At 62.5% G+C, this 15029-nt stretch overlaps 1 protein-coding gene across 1 annotated transcript; it reads right to left on the bottom strand.

Moving 5' to 3' along the window:
- Positions 1–2584: 2584 nt before the first annotated feature.
- ECEL1 (endothelin converting enzyme like 1) lies at positions 2585–9840 on the bottom strand. The gene is made up of 17 exons (XM_061147871.1): positions 9055–9840; positions 8299–8367; positions 8083–8193; positions 7914–8006; positions 7601–7725; positions 6733–6955; positions 6118–6216; positions 5805–5879; positions 5506–5603; positions 5159–5217; positions 5009–5060; positions 4350–4417; positions 4064–4188; positions 3669–3734; positions 3231–3326; positions 2950–3026; positions 2585–2812 (listed from the first exon to the last, which is right to left on the bottom strand). Exons 1-17 carry the CDS (start codon positions 9838–9840, stop codon positions 2713–2715), a joined length of 2322 nt encoding a protein of 773 aa, XP_061003854.1. The 3' UTR covers positions 2585–2712.
- Between the last annotated feature and the right edge of the window lie 5189 nt (positions 9841–15029).

Raw genomic sequence — 15029 nt, 5'->3', positions numbered from 1 at the left:
GGAACCAATGGGTGACACCCACGTCACGACTGTGCCCTGCAGGGCCACCCTATAGATCTGAGGTCCTTGGCTGTCTAAGTTTCATGGTCCCTAAGGGCTAGGGTGGGGGTGGGGGGTGGGTTTCCCGATGCAGGAGATGTAAGAGCCATGGGTTCGATCCCTGGGTCAGGAAGATCCCCTGAAGGAAGGCATGGCAACCCACTCCAGTATTGTTGCCTGGAGAATTCCATGGACAGAAGAGCCTGGTGGGCTACAATCCATGGGGTCGCAGAGTCAGCCATGCCTGAAGCAACTTAGCACAAGGGCCAGGATGCTGTCCTTGGGATGCCCTTGGCTTGTGATCCCTCTGACCACTGGTCTCCCTCCGTCCTCCCGGAAAGGTGCAAGGAGCCTGCAGCCCCAGGTAGCAGTGACATCATCGCTGTGAGCCCAGCAGGAATCCGTCAGGTTGAGGGAGTCTCCAGTGGCCTCATGGCCTGTTGTCCACAACCCTGCCAGGAGGGTGGGTGGTCCCCCCCAGGACACAAGTGGGCATGAGGGCCCTGGCCAGCAGCTAAGACTCTCAGGCTTCCCAGCTTCCAGCTCGGGACTAGCCTGGAGGCCAGGAACCCTGTGTCCTATCCCAGGGGCCTACCTTCCCCTACAAACCCAACCCCACTGGTCCCCTCAGCTGGGTACAGATGGGAAGGGGAGGAACTTGGCCCCAGGAGTACCTGGGATTCATGGCACTCCCTGTTGGAGTCTCACCCCACTGGCCCCACCTAGCCCCAAAGGCCTCCCCTGTGCCGGCTGGGAGACAGGAAGGATCTGTCTTGGGTGGAGCTGGGCCACTCAGGGAGCTGGGGGTGGGACAAGATGGGGTGCCTGAGGATCTAGTCTCCAACCAGGATCCCAGACCAGAGGGAGCGGGGTGAGGCATGGGACCAGGAGCTGGGGGGCAGGTCGAGACAGGGAGCTAGACAGTCTTTCTGCTCTCATTCCCCAAAGGACATGGTATGTACGTGCCCAACCCAGGGGGAAAGAGGCTTCCAGAGGAAACCAAGGAAGACCCATAAACATAGCACCTCTAAGGAGCCCTGAGTATGAGGGCCCCCTCACCACCATCACCACCCTCACCACCCCGCCAGGCAGCTCCCAGCAGGGCTCTGTGCCCTGGACTGATGCCTGCAGCCTGTGTGTGAAGAGCCCTGCCTCTTGGGGACTCGGCCACTCCCCCTTCTATGGGGTCCCCTCTTCATTCCTGCCTCTCCTCTGTGGACCCCCCTGCACCCTCCACTGTGGCTCAGTCTGAGTGGCGGGTGTGCCTTCTGTCTTCCCCTCCCCGAGGCTGAGACATCCAAGGCTCAGATAACAGAAACGTTCTGAGCACCCCTCGAGGCTGAGCGGCGGACGGACATTCTCTGAGCATAAAGACAGGAGCTGGACCGGCAAGATGTTCACCTCTGCAGGGGGAGACAGGTTAGGCCACACGCATGGGGCAGGGTCCCAGGAGCGGCTGCCCTCTCTAGGCCACCCCTGATGTAACAGAAACAGGCCTGGAAGAGGAAGGGCGCCCAGCCTCATCACCGCAGACGGCTGGGACCCCTCAAGGGGGCTCCTCCCTCCCCTTGCCCTCCTGTCCAAGACAGCACGTCTCCTCCCCTCCCCCCACGGCCACACCTGGGCCCCCCGCCCCCGTCCCCGTCCCCCACCTCTCCCTTCCTTCTCTCTGCCCAGGAGCTCCTGCCCCAGGCTGGAGGGGATGCTTTCAGGTCATGTGTCATGTCCTCTTTCTCCAAGAAGATGAGCCAAAGCCTGGCCTGGGCTCCATGACTGGTTGGGGACACTGCAGAAACTCCTGCAGTGGTAAGCGGGGCACCACTCTGGACACCCAGGAGAAGTCAGGTCCCAGAGTCATGCTGGGGTGGAGGTCACTGGGCACGGCATTCTGGCCCCCACAAGGCTGGTCCAGGGGCCTCGGCAAGACTTTGAGGTGGGGGGGCGGGGGCAGACTGGGTGAAAGTGTAAAAGTGAAAGTGAAAGTTGCTCAGTTGTGTCCGACTCTTTGCAACCCCATAGACTATACAATCCGTGGAATTCTCTAGGCCAGAATACTGGAGTGGGCAGCCCTTCCCTTCTCCAGGAGATCTTCCCAACCCAGGGATCGAACCCAGGTCTCCTTCATTGCAGGCGGATTCTTTACCAACTGAGCTTTCAGGGAAGCCCCAGAGTGGGTGGTTGGTGAGAAAGACAAGAGCTGGGGAGGTGGAACAGAGTCGGCCCAGCTGAGGCCACCAGGAGGGGACAAGAAGGTCTTCTTTAGGTCCCATTCCATTAAGGTAAGGAGTTCATCCAACCCCACCTGCTCCGGGGGCCCCTAAGGAGGCCGAGGCGACAGTAGAGCAGCTTTATTGACCAGACTCAGCAGCAAGAACACAGTGAAGGTGGGGGGCCTGGACAGTGCAGACTGGTGGAGGCTCTGGCTCCCAAAAGCCCAGTCTGGGGACCTTAGAGTCTCTGCCCCACGCCCTCCTGGAGCCCAGCCTCAGCCCTGCTCTGGGTCTCTCCTGGAGTGGGAGACAGTGGGGGGGTGAGGAGTCCCAAAAGGGCTGGGGAGGCGAGGGTGGTGTGGGAGGCGCCCAAGTGGACCAGAGCCGGGTCCATGCCTGCCCCGGCAGCTGGCAGGAGGTGGTTCGTGCAGGGAGAGAGGGGGGCGATGGTTGGTGGCCAGGCTCACCACACAGAGCACTTGTGGGCAGGGTTCATGGGCGAGTCCTTGGGGCAATGGAAGGCCCGGCCGAACTCCTCAAACTGGGACACGCTGCCCAGCACCCTAGGGAGAGACCCACAGAGTGTGGGTCCCAGGGGCCACCAGACCCCAGCTGTCCTTTCCCACCCCACCCGCGCCACCCCCAGCCCACCCCCGCGACACAAGGAGGGGATGAGGCCCAGGCAGGCAGGGGGGCGGACCTGTAGTGCTCGGGTGCGTGCTTGTCAGTCAGCACCTGCAGGTAGATGGACTGCGACCGCCGCTTGATGCACCAGTTCTGGGGCCAGATGCGGGGAGAGGAGCAGCGGGGATGTGAGGCCAGGAGTCCACGGACCAGCCTGTACAACCACTCCTTCCGCACACTAGGTCCTCATTCCCCATCACAGCCCGGGGATGGGGGTGTGGGCATTGCCTCTGAGGAGTGGCCCGCGGGAGACAGGCTGGAAGCTGACCCCACCCCACCGGCCCCCACCCGGCCCACCTGGGCAAAGGCGATGAAGAAGAGCTGGTTGTGCGTATACTTGAGCCGGTGCAGCGGGTGCTCAGGGCCGTGCTCACGCACCCACTTCTGATATGCCTGGGGGTGCAGAGCATGGAACTGGGGTGTCTGTGCGGGGCACCCAGCCAGCCGGTCTCCCACCCCAGCTCTACACGCTACCCACCAGGCTGAGCCCTCGGGTCCCTAACTTCTTCCCTCTCCAGAAGGCTAACCCCAGGCAGGGGCCACCTCCTCCAGGCAGCCCTCTTTGCTTTCCCAGAAGTCAAGGGACTTAGGACGCCCTCTTCCCAGCACAGCACCTTCCCCTCCAAGACCAACAGGACAGGGTGGAGGGGGTAGGGGTGACGAGGTCTCTAGCCCAGTCCTCAGGGTCCCCCAGCCCTCCCCGCAGGGGTGGAGGGCGTGGCAGGGGCCTCTCACATAGTAGGCTAGCTTGAGGCCGCCCATGTCCGCAATGTTCTCTCCGAGGGTGTGCTTCCCATTCACCTGGGGGGAAGCGAAGAGGCTGGAGGCTGCCCAGGCCTTCTGGCCTCCTTAAGGTCTGGCCTCCCTGGGCCCTGCCCTTGCCCCATTTTCCCTTTCCCAGAAAGTCTGGGTAGGGCTCCCCCACCTTGTGCCCCAAGTGTGTGTGAGTCTGTGTGAACTCACGCACGCACCCAAGTCAGTGTGCACCCGGACCCTGGTGGGTGTGTAGGGACCACTGTCCTGGGTTTATGCAGGGCCAGGAGTGTGCCAAGGGGTGTGCATGGGCCTCGTCTGTGCTGGCCAGGCAGGCCCGCCTGAGGGACCCCAGGGACATCAAAGTGGGGTCTCACCCGCTGGTTGTAGACGGTGAAGTTGTCGTAGAGGTGGACAATGCACTCAGCCTTGCGCAGGAAGCGGCTGTAGGAGGCCTCGGTCCACCAGTGCAGCAGGTTGCCCGAGCGGTCATAGTGTCCTCCTGTGGGCAGCAGGCAGGGCAGGCTGAGGCTCCCTGTCTATTTACCCGCCAGCCGGCAGGCATAGGAGGGGCCTACAGGGCCTCAATTAGTTCTCACCACCCTGCCTCACCCCCGCCCCGGTGCCTGTCCCCCACCCCCTCAGGCTGCCTGCAGGCCTCACCCCAGTCATCGTAGCCATGGGTCAGCTCATGACCGATGATGGTGCCGATGCCCCCGTAGTTCAGAGACCTGGGCCGGGGCAGCAGCGTCAGGCCCCAGCCTCACCCGGCCTCTGAGAGCCCCACTGGGCTGCTGCCCTGACGGCCTCAGGAGGCCCTGCCCAGGCCACGAGGTAGCCCAGGAAGGCCAATGTCTCCACTGTCCCAGGACTCTTGTGCCTCAGCTTCCTTGTGGGCTATGTGAAAGGGGCCAGTGATACCTGCAAGCTCTTTTAGGAAATAACATCTAACAGATTTCAGCAGTCAAGGGGGTGGGTGGAAACAGGGGTGGAGGGAAACTGAGGCACCCCATATGGGATCTAGCCTTTTTCCTAGATCTTTTTCCTTTAATCTTTTCCCTAGATTGCTTCACTTTTGAAATGCCCAAAGAAGCCTCAACCCAAGTAAAAAGGGACTCCGGACATTTAAAAGAATGAAAAAAACAAAACAAAACCCTACACCTTTTTCTAAATAACCAACGAAATGGGATCATGGGGACCCAGGATTGCAACTGTCACGACTCCTGTGCCCAGCCTGAGCCTCGGGCAGTCTGAGCAGTTCCCTGCCCACCCCGCAGACAAGGCCATGGCCAGGACTCGCTCACAGGAGGCCCCATACTCACTGCGGAAAGTCAGGGTCGTACAGTGTCGGCTGCAGGATTCCAGCTGGGAACACTGTCGAGAGGGCGTGGTCAGGAGGAGACCCGCCCCACCTCCAGGCCCTGCCCACCCCCCCAAACCCCACCCCCACCCATCCCGACACGCCCCCTTACCCATCTGGTTCTTGTTGGGTAGATAGTAGGCATTTAGTGCCTGTGGGGGGAGCAGCCACCTGTGGAGGGAGGCTGGGGTCAGCTGGGGGAACCCACACTCCGTCCCCTACCACCCCCGACCTCCTAGACTCTTCATCCTTAAAGGATGGCCTGATGTCCCAGCCTACTGCCATGTCCTGGGCCTCTCCCAGGCGGACCCCACACCCTATGCAGGCCCAGTCCCCCCTCCCCATGCCAGCATGTCTGTGAGGCAGTGTGCTCTCCTCCAGGCATTGATAAGAAACACTGTCCCCATGGCACCCCGTGGCACCCCTGACCCCTGCTCCAGGCCAGGTACCCACGTGGACTTGTCCACCTCCTGCCGGATCTTCTTGACTGAGAGCTGGATGCTGAAGCGGATACTGTTCAAGATGTTCTTGAAGTAGGTCTTCTCGTGGACCTCAAACTGCACAGGGGATGAGCAGCCCTCAGCAGCAGGCCAGGGGGCAGGGCCAGACCAGCACCCGGCAGGTCCCATGCCCTCCCAGCATCCATCAGCTGAGGGCTCTGGCTCCTTCCCTGTGGTGGTGGTTGGTCTCCATGGGGGTCTTGGCCATAGGCCTGAAGAAGCATGGCTGGTTAGGGCAGGGGCAGCGGGCAGGCCCACCTCATACTCCTTGTCCACGGCCTCGGGTTTCAGCAGGAAGTCCGGGTAGCCCACCATCACCATCATGTACTGAAGCTGTAAGCGAGAGGGTCAGGGGTGGACTGGGGCCTCAGGAGATAGCCCCCTAACCCCCCAAGGGAGAAAGCTCCAGGGCCAGTGTAGGAGTGGGGCTCAAGGAACGGGGAGAGGAGGCTGGATAATGCCAACTCCATAGAGGCATCTTTGCCTCTTTTGTTATCCCAGCACTTAGCATAGAGTAGGCGCTCAATGTGTGTTTATGGAACCAACATATGGGACCAGGATCCCATTTCACCTTGGCCCGCGCGGCCGCCTTGGTTTCAGCATCCATCCAGTCTAGCTCCTCTAGGCGCTGGCCCAAGATATACTTGATGTCTTCTACCAGCTGCTGTACCTGCAGGGCCAGGGGTCAAGGATCAAGGGATCAATCCAGGAGGCCATAGCTCTGGGTCCCCAGCACCTGGAGCAAGGGTTACCCCCCTAATCATTCAGCACCACTCCCGAAGCCCAAGACTTGGTGCTCAGCACCAAGGGGAGACCTTGGAGGTAAGAGATTCAGGCCCTGGACCCTGAAAGGAAGCTTGGTCTGGAAGGGGCTAACTGCCCCAGCAAAGATCACGTACATTCCTAAGGCCATCCCACTGAGCATGGCAGAGCAGGCCGGGCAGGAGCTTGGTGGGGAGAGCGTCCTGCGGCTGACAAACCAGGTAGGCTTCCTGGGGGAGGAGGCCCAGTGAGGAGTACCCTGGAGGCTCAGAGAGGGCTCAGCCCTCCCTGAGCCCGGTGCCCCTCGCTGCAGGGGGGATGTGCGGGGCTCCCCGTGCTCCTCATGCTTGGACCACAGTCATGCAAAAGCTTCATCCCCGGCTCAGCACCCACTCCCCCACCCCCCAAGGCCAGGCAGCCTGACCTTGGCCTTGCTGGCAGCCGAGAAGTGCTCGTGTACAAACAGGGCACCAAGCGCCATGCCAAAGTGACGGTTGGCCTGGCCCAGGCAGACACGGGCCAGCTCCTGTGGCTTGTCACTGCCCTCCATCTCTCGGGCCAGCTCATGCAGCGCCTCTCGGAACGGCGGGGACAGGTGCTCGCTCAGGACCACCACCACGCGCCACACCAGGTAGTTGTGCAGGATCCTAAGGGCCAGGTGAAGAAACGGGGTGTCCCGACAGGCGCCCCACCCCCAGCCCCCAGCCCGGGGCAGGACCAAGCACCTGCACAGGACTGAGGGTCGTTCCAGGTCCTCCCAGCCCCAGTCAGGGAGAAGAGCTGGGCCCACACACAGCAGATACGCCTCGGGCCAGCGAGAAAGCGCTGGGTCCTCCTGGAGCACAGGCCAGCACCGTTTTCCACTTGCCATGTGGTGGGAGAGTGGGTGCTTGGGGTGACTGCCTATCTCAGAGCTGGCCTCGAAGGGCCTCAGCTCCTTCCTGAGATGGGGCAGAGGCCAGGGAGGTTTTCCTCCCGGTGGCCCTGGGGGAGCAGAGTAACTGCCACAGCGTCCCCTTTTAACTTCAGGCTCACTTAAGTCTTGCCATCCCCACATGAGAAGACTCCCGCCTGGGAAGCTCCTGGCCCTGCCCAGGGTCCCACACAGTAGAGGGGACAGCCAGGTCTGAACCTAGGGATTGGGACTCCTTTTCCAGTGCTCCTCACCTGCCTCCCCAATGCAGATACTGGACAGAAGTGGAGGCAGGGATTCGAAGCTCTCCAAGCAGATAGCTCTGGGATGCAGAGGAGGGATTGGGGGGGGGGGGCAGGTGGGTGACTGGAAGCCCTACCTGTGGGGGGTGGAGCGGATGAGCTGCGACACCTGCTGCATGTAGTCTGTGGCCAGCAGCACCACCTCCTCATCCTCCGAGAAGTCTTCCTGGAAGATCTGGTCCAGCAGCCACTTCCACCGCAGCTGGGGGGGCCACGGATGGGGACAGTGGGACCAGGTGTGGCAGGGACCACAGAAGGCAGGGAGGGGGCAGGGAGAGGCGACCAGAGGTCACAGGAGTCCATGGCCATGGAAGGCCTCAGGGAGGGGACAGCCCAGGGGTCCCAAGATCAGCATCTCCCTGCCACCCCGCAGGGCTGGGTGGCACTCACGTGGGGGGTGATCTTCTGCAGCTGCCCTAGGGTCACCTTGTTGTACACTGAGCTAACATCTCGCCGGAGGTCATCGTACTCGGACACTGTGATCTGGGGATGAAGGGCAGGGTTGACCCAGCCCCGCCCGAGCCTTCCCGCCCCCAGCACGAAGCCGGCGCCTGCTCACGTTGGCCAGCTGCTGCTCCAGCTGCAGGATCTCCCGGGCCTTCTGCTCCACTGCCTCGGCACCCAGGAGGCTGAGCAGGCGCTCCATGAACACCCGGTATGCTGCTAGGATCTGCACCAGGAAGGGGCAGGGCAAGGATGCAGGCAGTGCCAGGCCCCGGTCCATGCCTCCCGGAGTCCCAGGGCTTCCCTGGAACCCCATCCCATGCGCCCACACCTTTTCACTCTCCTCGTCCTGAGCTAAGTACAAGGTTCTTTCTGGCAGGGTGAGCCCATCCTGGTCAATCTGGGGAGAGAGATGGGGTTCAGACATCAACACTCCGGGTTCCTGCAAACAGACTGAATCCCCTTCCAGAAGGCAAACGGAGGACTTGCCAGGCATCCACTGTCACAAGCCCCCGGAGCATAAAGACGACAGCCCCTGCCTCAAATCCAGAGCAGCTGCTCTAAGCCCCCAGGACTGACTGAGCCGCCTAAACTGGGGACTGAATGGGTATGGCTCCCCGGTCCCCACCCTCCCTACACCCCCCACCCAGGTGCCGGCCACCCGTCCCTCTCTTTCCTTTTGAAATCCTTTCCTTTCCCCACTCTTGAGGGGCACTCTCGCGCGCACTGACAGCTGACCCCCGCCCGCCCCCCTCCTCAGGCATTCCAGCCAGCCCCAGCCCGACAGGCCTGTCACACAGCCCATCAGCACACCCCTCCCGGAGCTCTCACCGCCTGCCAGAGGGCTGGGAAATTGCGGCTCCCGCGGCTCCGCTAAACACCGCAATTACTCGAGGGAAATTACTTGCGCCCTCCTCCCGCGCTCTGCCGGTGTGCGCTCCCCTCCATCCCCCTAACCTCCCCCTTCCGCGCCGGTCTCCCGGGCGCACGGGGCGCGCGGGGCAGGCGTGCCAGGCCGCGGCACTCCTAGTTCCTAGCCGCTTGTGGGGGTGCCCGTGGCGGGGGTTTGCGGGGGTGGCTCACTCACGCGGATGACGTAGCGCGAGGAGTTCCTGTCATCCAGGCTGACGGTGAGCGAGAAGAGCGCGGCGGCGCTGTACACGCCCTGCGCCTTGTACAGCAGCCGGTTGAGGTCCCAGCGTGCCGCCGCCCCCGGGCGCTCCGCCGCGCCGCCCAGGTCCCAGCCCCCGCAGTCCTCGATGACCTCGAGCATGGGCCGCGGGCCGAGCCGTTCGATTTCCCGCATGTCCAGGCAGGAGCGGAAGAAAGCGCGCACCTTGCGCTGGGCCGCGCCCCCCGGCCCACCCCCGGGCCTCGCCAGCAAGCGCCGCAGGCGCTCCTCGTTCTGCTCGCCGATGGCCGCGATGGTGCCGTAGGTGAGCTTGTCGTCCGGGATGGCGTGGCGCCGCAGCCAGCCGCCGCACGCGAAGGAGTAGAAGTCCTGGCACGGGTCTATGCTGGCGTCCAGATTGGCGGCCAAGAAACGGGCGGCGCGCGCGAAGGCCTTTCGCTCCGGGCAGCCCTCGGAGCAGGCGGCGCCCCCCGCCGCCCCCGGACCCAGGTACTTGAGAGCCAGCATGGCGGCCAGGATGGCACAAAGGCCCGCGGCGAACACCAGCCCCGACAGCAGGCACACCTCCCGCCGGTTCCAGCGCGGCAGCCCGGCTCGGGCCCCGGTGGCGCTGCGCCCCGCACCCAGCGGGAAGCCGGGGGGCAGCGACGTTCCCCGCGAGCCTCCCCCACCGCACCGGCTCACGTACTTCACCTCCTGGAACTCGTCGTAGTGTGCTGTCATCGAATACGGGGCCTCCATGGCTCAGCTGCCGCCGCCGCGCAGCCCTGGGCGGTCTCTGCTACAGCAGGCTGCTCCGGGCCGCCAGGCTCCCAGCCGGCCTCTGCATGGCCCCTGGGCCGCAGCTGCAGGAAAAGTAGACACAGGTTCAGAAAGGCACTGGGGCCCGACGGGACCCACGAGCCCGACGAGGAAGGGTACAGGCCTAGGTCCAAAGGCTGGAGGCCACCCGGAATCCCCAGCAGCGAGTGGGCCTGCGGCCTGGCCTCCCTGCGCCACTCGGGGATGGAGGGAGGGAGAAGGCTCCCAGCGGCCACCAGCCACTGTAGGCACCGTCCGTCCATTACCGTCCTCTGTCCCTGCACACACGTGCCCGCAGCAGATTGGGGAGGCCCCTGTAATAAAGCGCCGGGCACCGGGCCTGGCACATAGTAGGCCGTCAATGAAAGGTTGTTTTTCTTCTCTGCATTGCTTGCCCCCGACCTGCTACAGCCAAGGCCAGATGGGGGGAGGGGGAAAGCTGAGGCCGGGAAAAGGAGGTGTGGTCAGTGCGGCGTCTATGCGGCCCCTGAAGCCGCCTTCAGCTTTCCGCACTGGAACCAGATGCTCAAGAAAGAGACTCGAGAACCAAACTTTGTCCTCGCGGCTGTCCGCAGAGCCATCCCCGGCCCCGTCCTCTCTATTCAATGGTCAGAACCCTCACCAGTCCCTTTCCCAAGCCCCTGCGCCGGCGCGCCGTCCGGCCCAGGATCAGGGAGAAAGCCCCGACGGCCCTAAAAGACCTGGAACCGGTTCCGTCCTGCGTCCTCGCCCCCCGGCCCCTCCCGGCTTCAACAGGTTCTCCCCGGAACCCAAACTTGGACGAAGTTTCATCCCCGGCACAGAGCGAGCTGGCCCGGTGCGCCCCGAGCTCTTGGTGCGCAGCCTCCCGCCCGCGCCGGGCAGTCCGCGGAGCCCGAGCACCGAGCCCGCGAGTCGCCGCCGGAGCCGGAACCGGAGCCGCGAGGACACAGACAAAGCCTGGAGGCTCGGCGCGGCGGCGGAGGTGGCTGACGGTGGTCGCGGCGGCGGCGGCGGGCTCGGGTGCCACTTACCCGGCAGGTGCGCGCTCGGGCGGCGCGGAAACAGCGCAGATGGAGCCCGAGCCGGAGCCGGAGCCCGGGCGGAGCGGGGCGGGCGGCCGCTCTCTCCGTGCGCCCGCCGCCTCCTCTGCTGCCGCGCCGCGCTGCGCCGCCCGCCGGCCCCGAGGGAGGGGGCGAGCCGGCGGCTCCACCCTCCTCTGCGCGCCCCCCGCACCCCCTCCTTCTTCCTGCCTGCATCCCGGCTACCTGTCAGCTCGGTGGCAGCTCGGGGGCGGGGAAGGCGGCTGCGGGAACAAGCTCCCAAGGGTCTGGCACCGATTCTGGGCTCGGGAATTCTAGTCCCTAGAAGAATGAGGGTCCCATGTCCCCTCCGATTCGATGCCCGCCCCCCACCCCCACGCAGGGATGCCTGCCAGACCGTCTGAAAGGGGCTCAAGCTAAAGCTGATGAGACGATGAGCCAGCCCAGCCCAGCTCACAGGACTGGAGCACCGTCCAGGGAGGACTCACGGATAGGCTGTGGGGCGCGCTGAAATAGTGCCGGTACCGCCTGGACCAGAGCGCTTTCAATCCGGGGGTTTCCCAATCCTCTCCTTTAGCATCTGTCCATGCCCAGGCCCACCCCCCAGCTCTCCCCACCCCTCCCCACCTCCCCACCTCCCCACCAGGAGCGCGGGCGCCTGGATGTTGGTTGGCAGTGATGGGGGAAGAGCTCTGGAGACTGCTACAAGAAGGGGCCAGAGGGCCAGACTCAGCACCGCCCCCAAACCTTGGCTGGCCGTGGTACCCGCTGGAAGCCCCTGGCCCAGGGGGGAGAAAACGACTGGAAAGAATGAAAGAACCCACCCTGCAGGAGCCAGCACGGGGAGTCTGTGGGCTCTGCCTCAAACAGGCCCTTGGACGTCAGGACCCTGGTATTTGGAGAGGTGGGGGACAGGTCAGGATGGGGGACTATGAATTTATCCACCCACTTCTTTCTTCTGGTTCAATTTGCATTTGTTGTTTGTAGGTGTTTGGCTGTGCTGCATGGCCTATAGGATCTTAGTTCCTGGAGACTGAACCTGTCTCCTGCACAGTGGGAGCATGGAATCTTAACCACTAGACCAGGAGGGAAGTCCCTCAACTTGCTTTTTTAATATGGGACCTCCCTACCACGACTCCCAGCCCCTGGACACGGCCTGCTGCTGCCAGACCTCACTCCACACTGTACCAGCAGGGCCTGGTCCATGCAGGACACACAGAACTCAGGGCTTGTTTCTTGGATAAATGATACCATTTCCGGAGTCTCTGCTTTCTCTGCCCCGAGCTGTCCACCCACTCTGCTTCCATGGTCCCTAGCAGGGCACCCCACAAAGCACCAGTGCTCCCAGGCCTGAGGGTTCCAGCTTGCAGGACTCACCTAAACAGAGTCAGAGACTGTCTGAGACTGCCATGGGGCCCCATCTAATAAAAACCACAATGAGGCAGGGACTAAAGAACCCACTGTCCAGTCCCCTCCCTGGGGCTGCTCATCAGCCAGGCCCTAAGGGGCCACCTCTGCCCGCATCCTGCCTGTTCCTTGTCTGTCCCTGTGTCCACCTCTGAGCTACCACTCTGGATACTCTCTATCTCCATCTCTGGCCATCTCACAGTCCTCCTTTGACCCATGAGTTAGTTCTTCTTGGGTGCAATTAATTCCACCCAGGGAAGGTGGAGTTATGTAAAATGTGGTGATTCCTTACAGGGGGTGGGGAGGGCAGGACGGTGGTAAAGTGTCTCTTTGTGCTTTTAATCTGCATTTTTCCCTCAACATTTTGTCTCCAGGAGGATAATTTTCCAGCCTTTTCAGGCCCTGATTGGTATCATTTCTCCAGCAATGACAGCTTTTATTTTCCCTGAAATGAATGCCGTGAAATTTCCAAGAAATATAAAAATGGATATTGTCTCAGGGAGCCGACTCTCTTCCGACAGAAAGGCACAAAGGCAAACATGCTTCCCCAGGGACTCTGCCACTCCAGCCACTGGGGGGTGGGGGACCCGGGCCCTCAGCTCCTCCTCCATCCCCCCTCCCTCCCAGGTCAGCCATAGGACCTCCCTCACGGCCAGCCCTCTTCCACACACCCAGCTGCCATTGATCCGTTCATCTGCCTCCCAACTGCCCTGGCCCAGCCGCCATCTCTCTCTGTACAGCACCTCACCCCCACCCCCAGCCCAGAGGCTCCCCCAGGCCTGAGCACAGCCACCAGGGCCCATGGGGACTGAGTGGGGACTGGGCCCAGGACCCTTCAGTCCTAGACCCCCCTGCACTGCCCACCAATAAAGAGTGACCAGCCCTGCCTCCCAGGCACCTCTGTCCTCAGAAAGCAGAGCTGAGTGGAGATGAGTGGAGGGCGGTAGGTATCTGGCCTCCGGCTCCCTCACTCTCCTTTTGAGGTTCCCAGTGTCCAGTGTCCCTTCTCGTTGTCTTGTTCTTCTGACTGAGAAGCAGGAGGATGAAAGGACACAGCCAAGCCCAGAGGAGGCAGCTGGATGCCCGGTTTGGGGGGTGGTGGGCAGCAGGGGAGCTGGTTAGAGAGGGAAAAGGAGGGCAGCGCTAGGGGCAGAGGTAGGGGGACCTTCTACCTCTCCCCTTCCCAGATGGCAGGCCACCCCTGCTGGGCAGGGCATCCCCAGGTCCGGATGCCTGGAGAGGGGTGCAACCCCTGTGTGCCCACAATGAGGACTCAGGTCTGTTCAGTTTCCACCAAGTCAGGTGCTAAGTGCTTGACTTCACAGGAGGGCTGCTGACCTGAAGCCAGCCTGACCCCACCTGGAGCCTATGGTGATCAGACCCATTTCTATACCTATCTGGCTTGTATGTGTGGGGACAGCCTGTGCCTCTATTTTTGCCCGCTGCTCAAACCTGAACCCCGCAGCCCTGCCTCTGCTCTGGGAGATGCCCCCTGACTCCAACCCCACTCCACCAGTCCACTTGCCCCACCGAGAGTGCTGCAGGATCTGTCTCGCCCTGGAAAACATCTCCCCCAACCAGCTTCCTGTCCTCCCAGCCTCCCAGGGCTCATCCCATCTATTATTCACAGCACAGAATGGATTTTTAATTTGAGAAATGAAATGACTCTCCCAAGTGGCCGGGGTGGCAGGGAGGGGGCGGGGAAAGGAAGGAGCTGCTGGGCGGCCATCACTGTGTTGACTCAGACTCCTGTTAGAAAGCTGGGTGCCCGCAGCAGCCCTTGGGGGACCCCAAGGGGCCCTGTACCCCACCACCCAGCCTGTGCCTTCATTCTTCCTTCTCTGTTGCTAGCACCTGTCAGTCCTGCCTGAGCTCCCCGTGAGGTCTGCTCCTGATCAGGCAAGGGGCTAGGGAACTTGTTCTTCATTTGCTTTCAGATTTCTGGGCCTGGAGGGACGGCCCTGGGGCTACCTGCCCTGGTCCCTCTCCTCCCCAAACTTCCTGGCCCTCACTGAGCTGGGCTCCAGAGTCTCCCCAGTGCTGACCTCCAGCTGAGCTCCTCCGCTAGGTTCCAACAGGCTGCTATACCCAACCCAACCTGGACAGTTGTCCCAGTTTCCCCACCGGCCTCCGGTTCCCAGTGCCTCTCTTCACCCCCAGGATAGAACTCACACCTCAGTGACCCCAAGGCAGTGACCTCTCCCCATCCTTCTCTCCTCTTCTCTCTCTGTCTCCCTACCCCCTACCTCTCTTCCCTCAGTGAGTAGGGGGAAGTAGGTCACTCTGATCTACTGTCATTTCCCAGACATCTGTTGGGAGACTCGCTCACCTCAGAGCCTTAGCACTTGCTGTTCCGGCTGCTGGAACAGCCGTCTCCCAGCACCTCTTCCATTGGCCAGTTGCCACTCATCCTTCTTGGGATGCCGGCTTCTCTTCTCTGGTCCTGTGCCACCTCTGTGGCTGGGGGCTTGCCCTCCCTGGACACCCATCACACCACCTCCATCTTAGCCAGTTGTGCAGCCCAGAGTCTGGAACAGATGACGTGTTTGATCGTCATGGAAAGTTCTCACACAGCTGTGGTCAGCACATAGAACAGCCTATGTGAAGCATCTTCCAGGGCCAGCCTCACCCCAGGGGCAGCGCCCTCACCTACAAACCTGCCCAGACTTTCAGTCCTCACACACATCTCTCCTTGACTCT

Source organism: Dama dama, chromosome 8, assembly GCF_033118175.1.
Source record: "Dama dama isolate Ldn47 chromosome 8, ASM3311817v1, whole genome shotgun sequence".
NCBI lineage: Eukaryota > Metazoa > Chordata > Mammalia > Artiodactyla > Cervidae > Dama > Dama dama.
This window is presented reverse-complemented; position numbering and strand designations above follow the sequence as displayed.